Below are 18,357 nucleotides of genomic sequence, written 5' to 3' on the forward strand. Positions count from 1 at the left end.
TACATTGTTTATGTTTGGTCGCACTTTGCTGCTGCATAGCTGAAATCTTATAGCTTTTATTTGCTTTTTTAATTTTTTTTTTTTTTTTTTTTTTGCATGGTTCCAGGTGAGTGTTCAGTCATATTCATATTCAGACATATACGATATATATTTTTTACAACATACATTTTTAATAGAGTAAAATAAATGAGAAATGAGCAATAAGACAATAAATAAAATAATTCTTATTTTTTTTTTATCAATGTAAATTCTGTTTCAGTTCAGCTGTCCACTGTGAGCATGAATGTAAATAAACTCCAAACAATAGATTTGCATAAAAACAATAATAATGATAATGAGCTACATCTCCTTCATACCTGGAGCAGCAGACGGTAATGCAGCTCGTGTTGTGTGAAGACGATGATGTTGACAAATAAACGCATAAATTAGCAAAATTAATGAGTTACATGGCGGGACAGCGGGCAGATGAGATGCCCTGTGCGCGTTTTTGCGTTTCCTAGGACAGCGACGGAATCCTTAATTGACTTCCATTCATCCTCCACAGCCTTTCTCTGATGTTAGACAACACCCGCTTCCTCCTGACAGCAAACACAGCCGATCAGACAGAATGACCAACCAGAGCGTAAACCAAAAAAATATGTGTATCATCGCAAAAATCCGTCGCTATACTAGGAAAGGCAGTGTCACATGCCGCCTCCACGTGGGCTGCGGATCCTGCCCCGTCGCTGTCAGAGGCGCTCAGTGTCAGTGTGTGTGTGTGTGGTATGTGTGTGTGAGAGAGTGTGTGAGTGTGTGTGTGCGGAGCGGATCATGAGGAGCACCAGGGGACTGCGGCTGGCTCTGGCCGCCTACAAGCCCACTCTGCGGCACTACCACCTTCATCACCTTCATCATCATCATCACCACCACCATCATCATCATCATCTCCAGCAGCAGCACCGCCATCTTCATCACCATCATCATCATCCTCAGTCTTCCTCAGTGGGGATCGTCGGAGCGCCTTTCTCCAAGGGACAGGTGAGGCGCACCGGGGCAACTTCCTCCAAACTGTCGGGATTTTTATCAGAAATTATTGGCTTTAAATTTTAAATAATAATAAGAGGAAGAAAAAGAAGAAGAATAAATAAATGAATGAATAAATAAATAAATAAATAGCCTAAAAGCTTTAGGCGACTTTGCAGCTTAAGATTCACAAGGAGGTGCTGTGTCGTTTCCATGGCAACTCTCTTTACATCTCTTTGTGTGTGTCAGGTGTGTGTGTGCGTGTGTGTGTGTGTGTGTGTGTGTGTGTGTGTGTGTGTGTGTGGCCGCAGGAAAGTCAAAGTTTGTTCTTGCTCTTGGAGATTTCTTGGTGATTTTCTCCTCAAGGTGACACTGTGAGCACCATGTTATCGCCATGGTAACAGCGTGACAAGAAAGGGGTGCTCCGCTGTGGGACGTCCCGTGAACGCATTTGGTCGCCTTGCATCCACGCACACACACTTTTTTCTCTTTTTAATCTACAGATTTTGTAGATTTTTTTTTTTTTTTTTTTTTTTAGCATATGAATGCAACTTTCCCCTCAACTGAAGAGGCGGTGGCTAACTTCCTGTAGCGTTCAGCCGACAGAGCGGCGTGGTTAAGGTTAGGAAAAGGTCCTGGTTGACGTTCTCCAGGAAAACACTCTCAGAAAAACACTGGTTCTTAAAAGGTTCTTCAAAATGCTCTACAGAGAACCATCAGCAGCTGAGGAACCTCTTTATTTAGGGGCTGGTTCCTCACACATTGTATACGGTTCTTTAAAGGTTCTTCATGTTTATTGGAGTTATTTGGTGGCGGCAGCAGCTAGGCTACCAATTCTTTTCCTTGTGGATTAATGTGCAGATTATTATTATGTCTTGCTCTATAAACCATCAGAAAACATTTTTAACACCTCGTCTGGAACCCAGTGAAGGAACAAGGAACGTGGAGAACCGGCCAACAACACGTTCATGCTGGTTTTCAACCTGCACACACGTTCAAAGAACCTTTTATTCTGAAAAATTACTAAAGAACCATTTAAGAAAGGGTTAAAAAAAAAAAAAAAAAAAGTAGCCATGTAGGCCTATTGATGGTTCTTTGTGGCACCTTTTAAAAAAAACATTCTTTTTATGTTGTTGGTAAATGATTTGGGGTGAACTCGCAGTGTGTGTGTTAAACATTTTTACACACACCCACCTGCTGATGATCCCTTAGTTATGCTGCGTCACTGTGCAGGTAGACATCGAAACACACTTCCAACTGAGACACTTTACTTTGAAAACGGTGCTGATTTGTATCCATGTGCATGAATCTGTTGGATCAGATTTCATTTCTCTGTCATGATCCTGCATGAGAGCGGCCGGCCCTGAGGATCTGGACCTGGTGTCCTAAAAATGTTTTTGGTCAGCAGGTCTAGATTTCAGCTCTGACGGGATGAGTGTGTACAAGTGTTCTCCTGTGTGTATGTGTGTGTGATCCGGTCTCTCCTGTGCTGCAGCCCCGAGGCGGAGTGGAGCGCGGCCCCGACGTGATCCGTGCCGCCGGGCTGGTGGAGAAGCTGCAGGCGCAAGGTGACGAGCTTTCCTCCTGATCCACCCACAGCCAAAAATATGGATTTAAATTAAATATGAAAGAGCAGCCCTTCATGCATCTTATCAGACAGGACCTGCACTAACACACACAAAAAAATGGAAAAACAGGGTTCCATCACAGGCAAAAAGTAAAGTACAATAATACAAAAAAAGAGAAAAACAAGTCGTCATGTCCAAAAACTTACTACAACCTGAGAAAACACGTCGTATGAAAACTCAACACAAGAACACAAAACACAAAAAGCCTCAGGAGTGAAAAAAATCCTGTCGCTATAGATAGAAAACAAAAAAAATATCCCTCCCAATAAATGTTGGTTTAACCCTTTGACACCCTTTAAAGTAAATTTAAAAAGGAAAGAAATTAGTTAAAAAATTATAATAAAGCTATACAATTATTATAATATGTATTTAAATTAAATTGCAAAAATTATAAATAAAATGTAAATAAAATAAAATTTTGAAAAAAAAAAATTAATTGCTACTGGACAAAAAAATTCCGCCCTTTTTTTAATAAAAAGAAATAAAGTGTTCAGAGGGTTAACTAGCAGCTTTCAAAATAAAAGCCCAGCCACAGGCTCCTGGGACTTTTTTTTTAACATCGAGCTTCATTCTTGACCTCATCCAGCACAGAGGGTCTGCACACACACTGCTCAGTGCATTGTGCTATTCATAGGCCCCACTGTCAACTGTGTGTGTGTGTGTGTGTGTGTGTGTGTGTGTGTGTACACTGCAGGGTTGGTACAGTGTGTTGTCTATTTGTCTATAATCTTATGAGACTTATATCACAGTGGGAGGAGGATCACTGAGCTGGATCAGACCAGTGCGTGTGTGTAGGTGTGTGTAAGTGTGTGTAGGTGTGTGTGTGTGTGTGTGTGTGTGACAGGACATGTGAGTCATGCCAGACGTCCTCCCACTGCTTTATTCATGGAACACAGGAGGTGAGATTTGATTGGCATAACTCATCCGACCTTGGAAATACAGTAGTGTGTGTGTGTGTGTGTGTGTGTGTGTGTGTGTGTGTGTGTGTGTGTGTGAGGGTCAGTCACTCCTAGCATGCCGTTGGAAACATGCCCTCTCTCATACTATTGACCAGGAAAAGCACTGTAGGACACGGCTGCATACAAGTGCCTGGCATGTGTGTGTGTGTGTGTGTGTGTGTGTGTGTGTGTGTGCATGGTACACAGTAACAGAGACCCTGGTGACTGATCTGTCAGTGTCAATGTTTGTTTAACGTTGCTTAAAAATTTCCACACACACACACACATGGCTCACCTCAACGTCCACAGGGTTCAGCTCTAATTTAATTTTATTTTTTTAAATCTGACACATTTCCACTGGAGCTCAGCCTTTAAACGAGCCACACATTAAAACACAGAGAGGTTCAACTTCTCGTCGCTTTGTTGACTTTTTTGACAGCGGCCAATTAGAATCTGGTTTTGTTTGTTTGGAGGAATCTGTATGAATCTGAGTCTGAATCTGTCTGAATCCTCTGAAACACAAGCAACAAAACCTGGGAGGAAAGGTGAAGAGAAAATCAGCTGGAAAATACCTGAATATGAGTGAGAAGTGAGTGAACAGTTACAAGAAAATGACCAGCAAATGACCATAAAAAACTACAAAAAAGTACACACACACACACACACACACACATATATATATATATATATACATGTGTGTATAAACAATAGAAAAAACAATCACAAAATTAGCAAAAAAGAAAGAAAGAAAGAAAAAAGGAAAAGACCAGAAAATCAGTAAAACATTACTGATAAATTACTGAAAAAATTACCAAAAATCACTAAAAAAATTACCAAAAAAGTAAAGTAAAAAGAAAAAAAAAATATATATATATAATTTTTTATAAATGTACACACACATAAAATATACAAAAAATATTTTTAAAAAATACAAAAATATTAGAAAAAAAAATAGCAAAAAAGAAAGAAAAAAGAAAAAGACCAGTTCAGTAATTACTGAAATTACTGAACTGAAAAATTATCCAAAAAATTTGCACAAAAAAAAAAAAAAAAAAATTCATAAACAGACCTTAAGATGTCAAAGAAATGAACTTGTTACTTGCACACTTCAAAATAAAGTGAACACTACATCACAAAACTTCAAAACGTGACAAATCAAAGTGTCTTTTTTCTTCTGGGCCGCATCTGAAAATTGAAAAATAATAAAATCAGCGTTAGCTGCTCCGAGCCTCCTCGGTGTGTTAAAGGTTCATTCTGTCCAGAGTTTGCACCCGCACATCTGTGAGTTACCCAGACACCCTGTGTGTGTGTGAGCAGGCTGCGCAGTGAAGGATTATGGGAACCTGAGCTTTGAGGAGGTGGTGCCCGACGAGCCTGTGGGCCGGGCCAAGAGGGTGCGAGCGGTGGGCGGAGCCAACCAGAAGCTGGCGGAGGCCGTGAGCCGCGTGAAGAGGGACGGACACACAGCCGTGATGCTGGGCGGGGACCACAGGTGCGTGTGTGTGTGCTAATTTTGCTGTACAGGTATTTATTTATCTTTGTTTTTTGTAATTTTCTAGTCCTATAATATTCCTATAATATTCTTAGAATATTCCAGTCCCAACATTATTACTTCCGTTTTCATCACTTTTTTAAATATCTTATTTTGCTGTTCTCCAAGGTTCCTATAATAAAAGTAAACAAATAAAATTCAATAAAACAAAGACAAGGATCGAGATATGAAAACCAGCGATTAAACTGACACACTGAGGCTGTAACATTACTTCAAAATAAAAGCCAGACTGAAACGATAAGGTCTTTTAAACATCAGTGTATCAGAGGCAATTTTTATTTATTTACTGATTTTTTTATTTATCAGAGACTCTGCTCGGTTAAAAAACAAACAATGAGAGAGCATCACAAAAAAAAAAAAACAGAGTCTCTATTTTGAGGGGGGCGTGGTCGGGGGACGGGGAGGAGCTGTGGTGAGGACGGCCTCGGGGTCCTAATGTCTCCTCCTGTTGTTTGTTCAGCCTGGCGATCGGCTCCATCCACGGCCACGCCGCCGCCCTGCAGAGCCCGCTGGGCGTGGTGTGGGTCGACGCCCACGCCGACATCAACACGCCGCTCACCTCGCCCACGGGAAACCTGCACGGCCAGCCCATGTCCTACCTGATCCACGAGCTGCAGTCCAAGGTGAGCCGCCGACTCCAGACACAGCAGCCATACCCCTTATTACATAATGTCTAATTTATAAGGGATTGCTGGGAGTAAAGTTCGAATTTTTCATTTTTTTTTCATTGAGATAATTTTATTTAACCATATTTCCTTGACGACTGCATTTCTATTATTCTGTTTCTAGAATTGGGCAACAAAATGTAAAGTGCTGCTTGTCCAGGAAAAACACACAATTATAACTTGTAAAAATTGCCCACAATAATAGAAGATTATTGATATTTCCAAGAGAGAAGCTGCGTTTCTCCACTTCTCCGATGCTCATTTTTCAAAAGTTTTAAATCACTGCAACCAGGAGACGTCCATGATCATACACTCATAACTGTGGATACACAATATTAGGCTGACAGAGCCAGTAGTTTGTGAGATCAGCTGCGGACGGATGCAGTTTCCCCTGCCGTTACAAGTTCACATGTCACTTGAATGGGAAATATGGATAAAAAGTCAAATATGAACTTGCACTTTCCAGAAAGAGAAGCTATGCAAACAGTTTGGTCGAAGTCCACTAGCTCTGACTTTGAGAGGGAGAGAGAGAGAGAGAGAGAGAGAGAGAGAGAGAGCAGTGGTGGTCGAGAGAGCTAGAGAGTGAATGAAGAAAGAGAGCAGTGTCAGCGAGAGCAAACATTTTTCCAAGGTTTTGAAGCCACAAGAAAATATTAGCATCCGAGATCAGCTGCAGACAGACACACAGACAGATCATTACTTTTTATATTTACCAGTGTTACTTACTACTACTGCTGCATCTAAACAAAGTTTTAAAAAAAAAAAAAAAAAGGCCTCAAAGCAATAAAAGATAATAGACATAAATTTTAATTGCTGTTTTTAAAACTGAGTGATGACTGAAAACACTGCTGCTACAAAAATCTTCACAGAAGGCAAAGTAAGAAATAAAAAGGATTGTTAAAATAAAAAAGAAAGACAGACAGCGTGGAGGATTTGAATTGAACTTCTCAAAAACTCTGAAGTGTGAACCATCCTCCAGCGCACTGATTACACTGTATGTGTCACCTGGTTTCCTTTTACGCTCCTTTTTTCCGATAAATCCCAGACTTCATGTAATTTAGTTTGTGTGGGAAAGCACTCAAGTCATATTTACTGCTTCCTTTGGGCCTCGTCTGTTCCCTCGCCGCCGCAAAACACTGAGTCACTCTGCGTTTGCAAAGCTAATCGCTTGTGTAATGTTGCTTTTAATAAAACAAAAGGCCAGTGAACGAAGCAAAGAGGACACGATTTCACCAAGAAAAAAAAAAAACAAAACAACAAAACCTGAGCTTCACGGTTAAGAGCTCCGTCTGGGATCAGGAGCAAAACACCAGATAAGAGAGCCGTTTGGAGCTGAGGTGGGTTAGGGTTAGTCTCAGACTCCCGTGCCTCAGATAAAAAAACGCAGGAACTGAGTCAGAAATGTGAAGAAACCCCGACGTCAACCTTCAACTTACTCCACAACAAACGAGTGACACATTTCCAGGCACTTGTTAGGTGTAGGGCTGTGTTTTTGGTGAATCATTTACTGTGTAAAGTATGAAAAATTATGAAAAAAAAAAAAAAAAAAAAAAATCAGAGCCCCTAATGTCTTCCTCAGTCTGACCAGCAGCAAAAAAAGACCCAAAGTATTCATTTCTGAAAGAGCTGGAAATTAGACTTTTGGCATTTTTACTTAATAGCTGACTAAAACCGTCCATCAGTGATCAAAATAATAATTAAAAACCTCGATTGATGATTTGGTATCAGTTCATCATTTCAGCTCTGTAAGATATTTTTATTTATTTATTTTGAACATGTTGTATAAAGGACAACAGGCAATGCAACAACAGGGTAATAGAAGAAAAGTACAAAAAAATAAATGCATTCAATGTTATTTCCTAGATGGCCGGCACATGTTCAAAAGGGAGTAGGAAGAAGTTAAAAGCTTATATGATCCTACCCCTTGAGTTCCTATATATTACATATATATTGTATTATACTCTAGTAATTATCAATATTATATTAATCTATAAAAATATAGAAAAATCTAGAATGTCAGCTTGATTTTATTTCTTCATTTTGGAGAATCGGAGCTCATATCGATCTCCTTTGTGCCGTCAGATTCCTGCCTTACCCAGCTTCTCCTGGGTCAAACCCTGCGTGGCGGCCAAAGACCTCGTCTACATCGGCCTGAGGGACGTCGACCCGGAGGAACAGTAAGGCTCTGCGTTTATTTTAAAGGGGCAGTTCACCCAAAATGACGTTTTTTGTGATGTGTCAAGCAAATAATTTAAGGTTGCCAAAAAACAAAGTAGTGTTTCCATGGCACCCATGTGAGTGAATAACACGAGTGCCAAAAGATGACATATCCTACTATAATATCGTCACCTGACCGTTGCTATGGGCAACCGGTTTGTTTTGGAGCTGCATGGTCGTGCATGTAAACGTATTTTGATTTCTTCATCTGTCCACCTAGACCTGTTGATGCCGCCAGAGGTCAGAGGTCAAACAGCAGCCGCTCATGGGAATTAATCCACAAATGTGTTTCCATCGCAAAATTATCACGTCTCTTTTTGCTCAAGCTAGCATAGAACCTTTTGGTCACATTTCTCCCTTTTCCATGCAGCATTTTTATTCAATCTGACAAAATCTGCATTAAAAAAAAAGAGTGTTTTTTGCTCTTTGGACTTCTACAAATGGCAATAAATGACAACAAAATGACTCGTGCAACATGATCCCGGCCTGTCAAACCCCAACAATCAGATTCTGAGTGGAAAAGAGCTCGTTCACGCCGACGAGGCCGAGAAAATAAACGACATTTGGAGCCAGTTATCCAGTTTTATCGGTTGTTCTTGGCTCAGAGGAACTCCCTGCTCTGTTTTCCCTCTGCAGCTACATCCTGAAGCTCCTGGACGTCAAGACGTTCTCCATGACGGAGGTGGACCGGCTCGGCATCGCCAGAGTCATGGAGGAGACGTGCGACTACCTCACCGCCAAGTAGGACGCCCGGCCGGCCGGCCTCGCACTCACATCAGAGCTCAGTGTGTGTTTAGACGGGGTCTCAAAGGTCACAGCACACAGAGGGCTTCACTTTCAGCTCTACCTGAAGTAGAACTTTTTACTTTTGAAATTTTTTATTTTTTCAAGAAAAATCCAACAATAAAAAATAACATTATAATACAGTATAAAAGAAGAAATATATGCAAAAACAAAACAAAACAAACATTTATATTTTTAATATTTAATATTTTTTTTATTTTATATAATTACAGATTGAAGATTTATTGTATGTTTGTAATTCTCACGAATTCATATTCTCTAGCTGCAGTCCTGCCTGTTGCTGCTGCTGAGTTAAACACATGATAAATGATTATCCCCCCAAAAAAATAAAAAAATACTTTCAGGGTTTATATTTCTCATATTTAATTGAATGGTTATATTTTAAACGGTGCAGGTAAGCCACGTGTGTCTCCTCGGTTAATTCCTCCCCAAGCTAATGTTTAGTCCCTTTTTTTTCCCATTACAAAGCAAAGCAACGCCTGTATGGACACTGAAAGGTTTTTTAAGTTAAACATTTTCCTGAAGAGACGGTGCTTTATTTTCTTAAAAAAAAAAGAAAGAAAAAGTACCAGGCTGCCTGTGTTTTCATCCACAACATGAAAAAACAAGATGCTTTTTTTTTTTAAACCTCAAAATCTTCAAAATCCTCAAAAATCGCTTCATTAAAGGAACGCTTCACCCCAAAATGATTTATTTTGTGTTATTTAATCTGCACACGTTGTCTTGAATGTGCGACACAAAGTTTCCCCTTTCCTGTTGAAACGGAGCTGATCGACAAACAGCAGCCAAAGAATATACTGATGTAATTTCACCCCCCCCCCAAAAAAAAAAAAAAAATTTAAAAAAATAATCCACCTATGGAAAACGCCTCTGACCTGCACGTTCGTTGAATTGAAGTCCCGCCTCCTGCTCTCTCATTGGCTCTCATTTTGTCATTAGTGCTCGTTCTTTATGGCCTCAATAAATCATTTAAAATAATCATCATGAATTGCAGCCGAACTTCACCGCGTGCCCTCGCCCTCCTTGCTGTCTCTCCTCTGTCAGAGTGAAGAAGCCGATCCACCTGAGCTACGACATCGACGCCATCGACCCGTCGGTGACGCCGGCCACCGGGACGCCGGTGGTGGGCGGGCTGAGCTACCGGGAGGGCGTCTACATCACCGAGCACCTCTGCCAGACAGGTAGGACTCACAGGCAGGTGGAGGGTGCAGGTTCATGTGTTTTTTTTTTTTTTTTTTTATTTTAAATGGGAGTAAGTATATACATATGTTGAAATAAAGCAGAATAAGGCAGATCAGCCCACTAGGATCAAGAAAATGACACTTGATTGAAGAAAATTCTGGAAACAAGTTGATTAGTGTTGGAAACAAGTGGGATTATGTCAACCCACTGGCAGATTATTTACCTGTTTTGAAGAAAAACAACATTTTGAAACTTGTTTTGGGCAAAATCGCTTTTCCCTGACTTCCCCAGACCGAGACCAGATGTTGGACACCATCTCCACCTCTGGACGTCCAGTGGTTCAGCTCCTATGGGTAGCATTTCCTGTTAGCTTAGCATAAACACTTGAAGTCTATGGGAGTCGTTAGCCTGGCTCCGTCAAAGTGAAAAAACAGACAGTGGATCATGTGGATTTGAAATACAAGGACATTTTTTTACACTTTGACGAAGCCATGCTAACGACTCCTATTGACTTCAAGTCTTTATGCTAAGCTAACACAAAATGCTACCCATAGGAACTGAACCACCTGATGCACAGAGGAGAAAATGGTGTCCAGCATCTCGTGTGAGGGGATTTTGCCCCAGAATGTTGGAATATTCCTTTAATGACTTGTTTGATGGAGATTTTTGAAGCTGGGACCTGATGAGATCATGCAGGTTGAGGCTCATGTCTCCCCCGCAGGTCTGCTGTCGGCGGTGGACATGGTGGAGGTGAACCCGGCGCGGGGCCGGACGGAGGACGAGGTGCAGTCCACGGTCAGGACGGCGGTGGACGTGCTGCTCGGCTGCTTCGGACGCCGGCGGGAAGGAAACCACCCGGCGGACTACCGCATGCCGGAGCCGTGAGCCGGGCCCTGAACGCAGCGTGGCGGACGGAAACCCCCCCTGATCGCCGACGGGACGGCGTCTGTCGATGGAGACGCGTCCGCTTTGTGATTTAGGCCGAGCCGCTGGATTTGGACGGAGCCGGCGCCTCGAGCTGCTTCAGGTTTCTGAACTCTGAGTCTCACCAGCATGTCGACCCCCCCCCCCCCCCCCCCACCCCCACCCCGCGCTGCCTTCACAGGCCTTTTATAACCTGTTTCCTTCTACACACAATATAGAGATTATTTTTTTCCTGATTGCTGAATGAATTATTTGTTGAATGCAATTTTGCTGATGACTACAGAATAATAATAATAATAATAATAATAATAATAATAATAATAATAATTTAAAAAAAGAGGTCTTGAGTATTTAAAGACGGGATTATTAAAGAGATAAAACATTGCACAGCTTCTTGCACGGATTGTTCAATCACATAAAATTTATTTCTCTAGAAAACATTCATGTCACTCATGGACACACACAGGAGCGCAACTTCCACACACACACACACACACACACACACACACACACACACACACACACACACACACTTCCTTACAGAAAATAAAATAAAACACAATACAAGCTGCATGTCGGGCTGGACCTCATGCTCCTTTACACACACACACACACACACACACACACACACAGAGGAGTGATGATGCACTGATGAATGAATAAAAAAAAAAAAAAAAAAAAAAAAAAAAAACCTTAAAGTTCAGGATTGCCTCTTTGATTCTAATTATGAGAATTAGTTAAACAGACATGATTGACACAGCAGCAGATTTTGTCCTGTGTTCATACAGCGCATTATTCTTTTGTTTTTTTTAAAGGAACAGTTCACCCAAAATACAAAAGAGAAAGAAAACAAAACAGTGTGACAGTCTATCCATCCAGACAGTTTCTGTGTGATTTGGTGAAGTTTCGTTCTGATGGTTTTGTTTTGTGGAGCTCAAACTGTCAGATGGGAGCATCTTGCCGAAAAAATCCTTTCCAGAAACAGCTCACAGCCCCCCGACGTGACCCGCAGCCCTCCAGGCGAAGACCTCTGCTTCCCGACAGACTGGAAAACCTCACCAGATCACACAGAGGCGATCTGACTGAACTGGAAGGAACACTGGTATTTTGGCTGTATTGTTCCTTTACATAAACTGCACCTTAGTCACACTTTATTACCGTCCATGGGAAATTATTGTAATTACAAAACTTTCCCACAGGTTGATACAGAGGTTCATACACTGGAATAAGGCCACTGTCAAGTTTTATCTGCAGGCACAGACACAACTGCTCACTCTGACTGAAGGTGGAGTGTGTGTGTGTGTGTGTGTGTGTGTGTGTGTGTGTTTGGGTGTCGTGAGGAGCGGTTCACATGTTCACGCAGGAGACACGGTGTGACTTGATTTGGCTTCGAATGTCAGCGTTCATCTGTTGTTTGTCCCTGGAGGGAAAGTGAATGACCTCCAGGTTGAAACAGAGCCCACACACACACACACACACACACACACACACACACACACATTGTATTGGTGGAAGAGAGGGGTGTGACAAGGCAGAATGGGAGGGAGAGAGGACATGAAAGGAGAGACTTTGACATGAGAACGTGACAGTGGCAGCGAGAGAGAGAGAGAGAGAGAGAGAGAGAGAGGTGAAGAAGGGGGTGGAGGGGGGGGGGGGGGGGTGGGGGGGGGGGGGGGGGGGGGCACTGCCAGCCAATCAGTGCTAATGATCTCCTGTCTGATTGTCCAAAAGCAGATCCTCTGATCACAAATCCAAAACAAAACTTGAACCAGCCACTTCCCCTTTAACCTTCCCTGCAGGCTCTTATTCTGAAGAGCAGCACAAGCCTCTGTCACTGCTCTGAGGGGGAAGAAAAACAAAAAACAAAAAAAGACATTCAGAGAACCTGGCAGGGCTCCAGTTTGCTACTTAAGCATGACGCAGCGCGAGGCCGCAGCATCAGTGAGTCTGGCCTCGGCGGAGCCAGACGTGACGCATCGGCATGTCTGGAGACGACTGAGCATCTTTCAGACACAACACAACACAACACAACACAACACACAGCCTTTCAGACTGACTGTCAGGTTTTCATGTTTTTTCTCTTTTAAATGGGGAGTGCAATGAAAACTGTATAATTTAGCAAATGCAACAAGCATTATTTCAAAAATGAGAATCAAAACCAGCTATCAAGCCAAATGAGTCTAAATGTGACAGTTTGGAGTTGCAGATTGTTAAAATGAATTTGAAGTCTGACACAGAAACAGCTCACAGTTTGGAGCTGCACCTTCCTCCTGGAACAGGGAGACAGTTTACAGAGAGTCAGAACCGGCATCGACTATGAATTCTGCTGATTCAACAGAGTGGATCTGCTAAAAGACTCTGAACGCATCGCTCCGACTTGAACTGACACTGAACCGAAAAAAGAAAAAAGGACCTTGGCGATTTAACGGAACACTAAGAGCTGCAGCTTTTGTCAGGAAAGACTTTTCTTACAGGATAAAAATGTTCAAGTCGTGTAAATCACAATCACAAGAAAAATGATAGTCTTGCATGACTGCAGGTTTTCTAATAGATATAAAATTTGGGGTACAAATACTCAAAATCATTGGCTCCAAATGCAGCTCACAAATTCAAAAATCAAACTGATGATTGTGAATGGACCTGAATCTGTTCAGTCAAAGATTTACAGCTGGATGACGCTCGTCGTATCAAACACTAAACGCAATGGAAGAGTGTCGGCATGCAGCAAATAATTTACTGAGGATCTGCCAGGGAGCGTGTGGGCCAAAGCAGGAGAAACACACACACACACACACACACACACACACACACATAAAAAAAGATCTGAACAAGAGACAGGATTGGAGTGAGACGTGTGGAGCGGCAGGGCGGTGACATTCGGTGACAGCGTTTGTGATTTGATCGCTAAAAACGCAAAGAAGTGAACCATAAAAGTAAAATAACTGATGCTCGGATGAAGGCTCTTGCCAAATCATGTTGGCTTGGTAACAGCAACATTTTAAAAAAGTCAGAAAGTAATGTACAGAGGAGCGTCTGCCATTTGTTCTTCACTAAAATAAAATTTAAAAAGAAAAAAGATAAAAACTGATCAGGTCGACAGGAGAAGGCAGCCTCGTGTTCTTGCTGCGAGCGCAGGAAAGCTGTTGCGTTATGGTGCAAATGTCCCATATTATAGGAGTGTGTAAACCCAACGAGAGAAGGCACAGACGACACACACACACACGCACACACACACACACCACAGATCAGTGTGAGACCGACATGTCAGCCTGATGCTGGATTCTTTTGAAGTATCGTCTTGCAAAAATACCAGCATCATAAGCAGCCACAGGTCAGAGCCTCAAACCCCACCACAGAATCCATCGGCTCTCACTATCACACATTCACACACACACACACACATACACACAACAGTTACTGTCACGCAGGAACACACACACACACACACTTCAGATAAAAATAAATGTGTCTGATCACATGTGCAGCCACAGAGCGAGCGGCTGAGCTCTGAGCTTGAAGGAGAGGAAGACGCAGCGCTGAGGAGAGGAGGGGGCAGGCTGTGGATTCAGGGGGCGGGGCCTGTGGAGGGGGGCGGGGCCTGAGGAGGAGGTCCGGTCGGTCTGTGGTCAGGCCGCCTCTTCAAGGCTACAGCGTCTTCTGAACTCCTGCCCTCGTTCATGGATCCACTTATTAGACACTGAGGAGAAAAGAGAGCAGACACACATCACGCCTGTGGCCAGGAGTCCACTGAAAACAATAATTAGTGCCTCGGGGCAGCACCGAGTCACTATAGAGTGGTGAAGTCCCGCCCCTTCCGGTGGGCCCCCATGGGACCTTTCGGAGCGAAAAAAATGAATGGTGTTCAATGGACAGAAAATAATTATTTTCTGGTCCCCCCGTCGTTATGCCATGGATTACGCAAATGTTGTTTATTGGCTTAAATAACAAATTTTCATGTCAAGAGTTTGACCGTTTATTGCTCCATTGTTCAGTTAAATGCTGTTGAGAAAACACAATTAGAAAGACTACATACTGTGTCGCGTATGTGACGTCACGTCATCGCCGTTTCCCTCCATCCAGATTCAAGTCAAGATGCCGGTGTGTTTTGTTCCCGATTGTCCGCGTCTCCGAGGGCCGACGGAGCGCCGGGCCGGGCGGGAGGGGCGAGCGGACCCCGCCGTCGGGCGGAAAAACTCAGAACCTCAAAAACTCAGAACCTCAAAAACTCAGCGCGGAGCAGAGAAATTGCCATGTCTGTTGTAGGCTTCCAGTGCGGGTGGTGACGTATATCATTCGCACCGAGAGCAGCGAAGAGTTGTAGTTCACAAAGCGGGCTCACACAAAACCTAACATTATTAATATTCTTCGCGCTAAATTGTAGTCTTCTTTGCGTGAAAAATTATCTTTAAATATCACAAACAACATGTGTGAAATCCATGGCACAATTCAAAAAATAATTTTTATCTACCCATTGGATCGCATTCATAATTTTTTGCTTTTGAGGACCCATGTACCGGAAGTGGGTGGGCGGGACTTCACCACTCTACTGTTATCCTGCGTGTTTCTTATTCTTCTTATTTCGACTTCCTCTTCCGTAAAATTTCGGTTCGCTACTCCTACCGCAGTTTCAAAAAAAAAACCTATGACATTATTATTATGAAAACATGCGTCTCAGTCGGGACGGGTGTGCTATGACTTCTGTACATTCTTGGAGTTACCATGGCGACAAAAATCCCCCCAAAAAACTGCACAAATGTCCCATCCACAATGAATGGCGCAAATTCCGCAAGGCCCGTACTCCTACACCGACGAGAACACCTCGACACAGTCAATGGACGAAATGTGCGGCTTGCTCAGATCTCCTAGCCTGCAAATTTTGGTTGCGATCGCAGTTACCATGGCAACATAAATTGCGATTTCAGCTTTCAAAAAATCCCATAGGAAATGAATGGGGAGTTGGGAGCCACACAACTTTTTCCAGTTTTCAATGTGTGTGTGTGTGGAGGTCGTTAAGCAGCTAGAGTGCGGCTCTAACTGACAGAGTGGGGAGCCGCGGTGAGGATTATCCAAAAAAATAAAACGTAAATCGCCTTCACGGGCACATAGTTTGAGGTACGCACGTAATTTTTTCCAGAGTGGTAGAGATTTATGTCCTCTCTCACACGATGCATCTACTTTTACCGTGAGACCAACAGAATTTGAACGGCGAGCCTCTAAAGACAACACGCCCCTTCGTTTTCCCCAATAGGCTTCCATGTTATTTTTCCAGGGGAAGAACGGAGCCGTTTCTGTTTTTCACTGATTTTTACATCGCTCTCCTGTCCACATTTTAGACCCCAGGAGCACAAAAATACACACAATGCTTCAGGAAGCCCTTGTGGCGCTCAGCGTCCGCTCGGTTTTCTGATAGGAGTTACCGTTTAGGCACAAATTGGCCCGGAGTAAGCGCTTCGCCAAGCACAAAATCTGCTCTCTGACCGGCATTTCTGTTACGTTGCCTAGCAACAGCAGTGCTCGTACACACTGCACTGCTCCTCTGTCAGACTTCAGTTTGCTGCTCCTCCCAGTTTGAAGTGCACTCATACAAATTATACATCCAAGCGTGCGTTGACAAAAGTCTTGGCTTTTCAAGAATGTATGAATGTATTGGTCAACTTTGATAGTTTTTGATCCATAGCTGAATGTAATTGACTTTGTTCTTACATCACTATTCTTACTTTTTAGTGGAGGTCAGATGCGCAGCCCCCGGCAACGGCCCCCCGGCAACGGCCCCCGAGGCACTCTCAAAATTTCCGTGCGGGAATTTTCTAGTTAATAATAATAATACTTGGGTGCTTGTGATTTGATAACACAATTTATTGCTATTTTTGCTTTTTGAATCCTCCTCTAGTTTGTGTCTGTAAAGTTTGATGAGGCTGTGATTCTCCTAGAGGTCACTAGAGGTCATTTTCTACAGCGACGTCCAGTTTGACAAAATGGTCTCACTACAATGAAGCTGCTCCTATGCGGGCCGGTTTCATATGATCCAATATCTTTACTTTAAATCGATTCAGTAATACAATTTTTTTTTTAAAAAAAGAATCGCAATACTTTGTTGAACGTTTTTTCCCCAACCCCGGGAGTTTCCTCTTTTCATCCCCTGCTTTTCATCCTCAATCTCATTTTCGGTGACGTTCGCTCACCCCACTTGTTGCCGACCAGAACAGGACAGGCGGCGTGTCGGGTCCGATAGTCTCCCTCTCCGTTGGCATGGAGGTTGTACCAGAACACTGCTGTTCCCTGGTGACACACACACACACACACACACACACACACACACACATAAAAGGTATTAACTTTTGTATTAAAAATATGGCAAAAACACACAAATATTCTGTAAAAGACAAAAACCTCCCAACAGTTAAAAGGGGAATGCTGCCCATGTTATAAGTTATAATCACTATCAGATCGACTTAAAATGTGACATTCGGTGTATTTGGAGGAACGGAGGAGTGGTGAACTGCACCTTTTTTGGCCAAACGGCAGCTCCTACGTCTGTGAAGACTGTAGCGCCCCCTGATGCCACGTCGCTCATCTGCAACACAAAGGAAATCAGTTCATAGCCGCTCTGTGCGTCACCACGTGCATGAATCCCTGCTGTGTGAGTGATGTGATGTGTGGGCCGGGTACTGACATAGAGCAGCCAGGTGGCGATGCGGTTTCCGGTGCCGAGCTCTTTGAAGGCGTCCGGCTCATCTTTCTGGGAAGAAAAAAAAAAAAGAACAGAACAGATCAAGACTGAGAGGGTTAATGTGATGCCCTGTAACCTGAAAATATCTTCCTCCAGAGTCAGAATCATTCTTTAAACCTTTAATTAACTAAGGAAAATAACTAGTTTAACAAATTATTTGGTGTCAAAGTTCATTTTCTATGTTTTACATTTGCAAAAATGAGTTTTGAATGGGCATTTCCTATTTGGAGGTCACTATGAGTATAATGATTTTACACCAAAACCTGTGTTTTTTCTCAGCAATTCTTGCAGGAGTTGTTCTTTTTTTTTTTTTTTTTTTTAAGCATGATGTGAAATTAAAGCGAGCACATTCATAATGTAAAAACATTCCACTTCGCTTCTGATTAAATACAACACTCATCCTGATATGTGACTTGGAGACGAGCTGCACGCAGAGACGCTGCACAGGAAGCAGAGCTCTGGCAAAAAGCCTCATTCAGCTTCATGTCAAAAAGGAAGAATTTGATTTGCGAGTCAGTTTGATTCAGACAAACCGAACCGTGGCCTAGAAACTGACGTGCAAACTGAACTGTGACAAAAAGGCAACCGTTACACCTCTGGGGGTCTCAGTTCAAAAAGCCTGAGAATCAGCAGTTCACACACTTATGAACTGAATCTGCATCTTCTTATCATTTCACAGTTTTACACTAATATGGACAAGTTTTATGGAAAGAGC

At 42.7% G+C, this 18,357-nt stretch overlaps 2 protein-coding genes across 3 annotated transcripts in view; one reads left to right on the top strand and one right to left on the bottom strand.

Annotated features, from left to right (window-relative positions):
- The first annotated feature begins 757 nt into the window (after positions 1–757).
- arg1 (arginase 1) lies at positions 758–10,983 on the top strand. Its single transcript, XM_030077668.1, has 8 exons — positions 758–1,017; positions 2,498–2,570; positions 4,886–5,060; positions 5,581–5,743; positions 7,868–7,962; positions 8,639–8,743; positions 9,851–9,987; positions 10,710–10,983. The coding sequence occupies exons 1-8, from the start codon at positions 811–813 to the stop codon at positions 10,871–10,873; spliced, it is 1,119 nt and encodes a 372-aa protein (XP_029933528.1). The 5' UTR covers positions 758–810; the 3' UTR covers positions 10,874–10,983.
- Positions 10,984–11,306: 323 nt separating this feature from the next.
- p4ha1a (prolyl 4-hydroxylase, alpha polypeptide I a) overlaps positions 11,307–18,357 on the bottom strand; it is a 28,218-nt gene continuing 21,167 nt past the window's right edge. For both annotated transcript variants that reach the window (XM_030077666.1, XM_030077665.1), the window contains exons 12-15: positions 17,586–17,651; positions 17,418–17,486; positions 17,095–17,191; positions 11,307–14,609 (exon numbers count right to left, since the gene is read on the bottom strand). In XM_030077666.1, the coding sequence (XP_029933526.1) occupies positions 14,539–14,609; positions 17,095–17,191; positions 17,418–17,486; positions 17,586–17,651 (303 nt within the window). In that variant the 3' untranslated portion in view covers positions 11,307–14,538. The remainder of the gene's footprint in view (positions 14,610–17,094; positions 17,192–17,417; positions 17,487–17,585; positions 17,652–18,357) is intronic.

The sequence above is a fragment of the Myripristis murdjan genome, chromosome 19 (assembly GCF_902150065.1).
Source record: "Myripristis murdjan chromosome 19, fMyrMur1.1, whole genome shotgun sequence".
NCBI classification, from domain to species: Eukaryota; Metazoa; Chordata; class Actinopteri; order Holocentriformes; family Holocentridae; genus Myripristis; species Myripristis murdjan.

What these genes read in the sequence shown, in the direction of transcription:
- arg1 (XM_030077668.1), top strand. Translation starts at nt 811, where the DNA reads ATGAGGAGCACCAGGGGACTGCGGCTGGCTCTGGCCGCCTACAAGCCC. An exon ending in ATGCTGGGCGGGGACCACAG is followed by an intron (nt 5,061 to 5,580) that starts GTGCGTGTGTGT and finishes TTGTTTGTTCAG; the next exon opens with CCTGGCGATCGGCTCCATCC. An exon ending in GACGTCGACCCGGAGGAACA is followed by an intron (nt 7,963 to 8,638) that starts GTAAGGCTCTGC and finishes TTCCCTCTGCAG; the next exon opens with CTACATCCTGAAGCTCCTGG.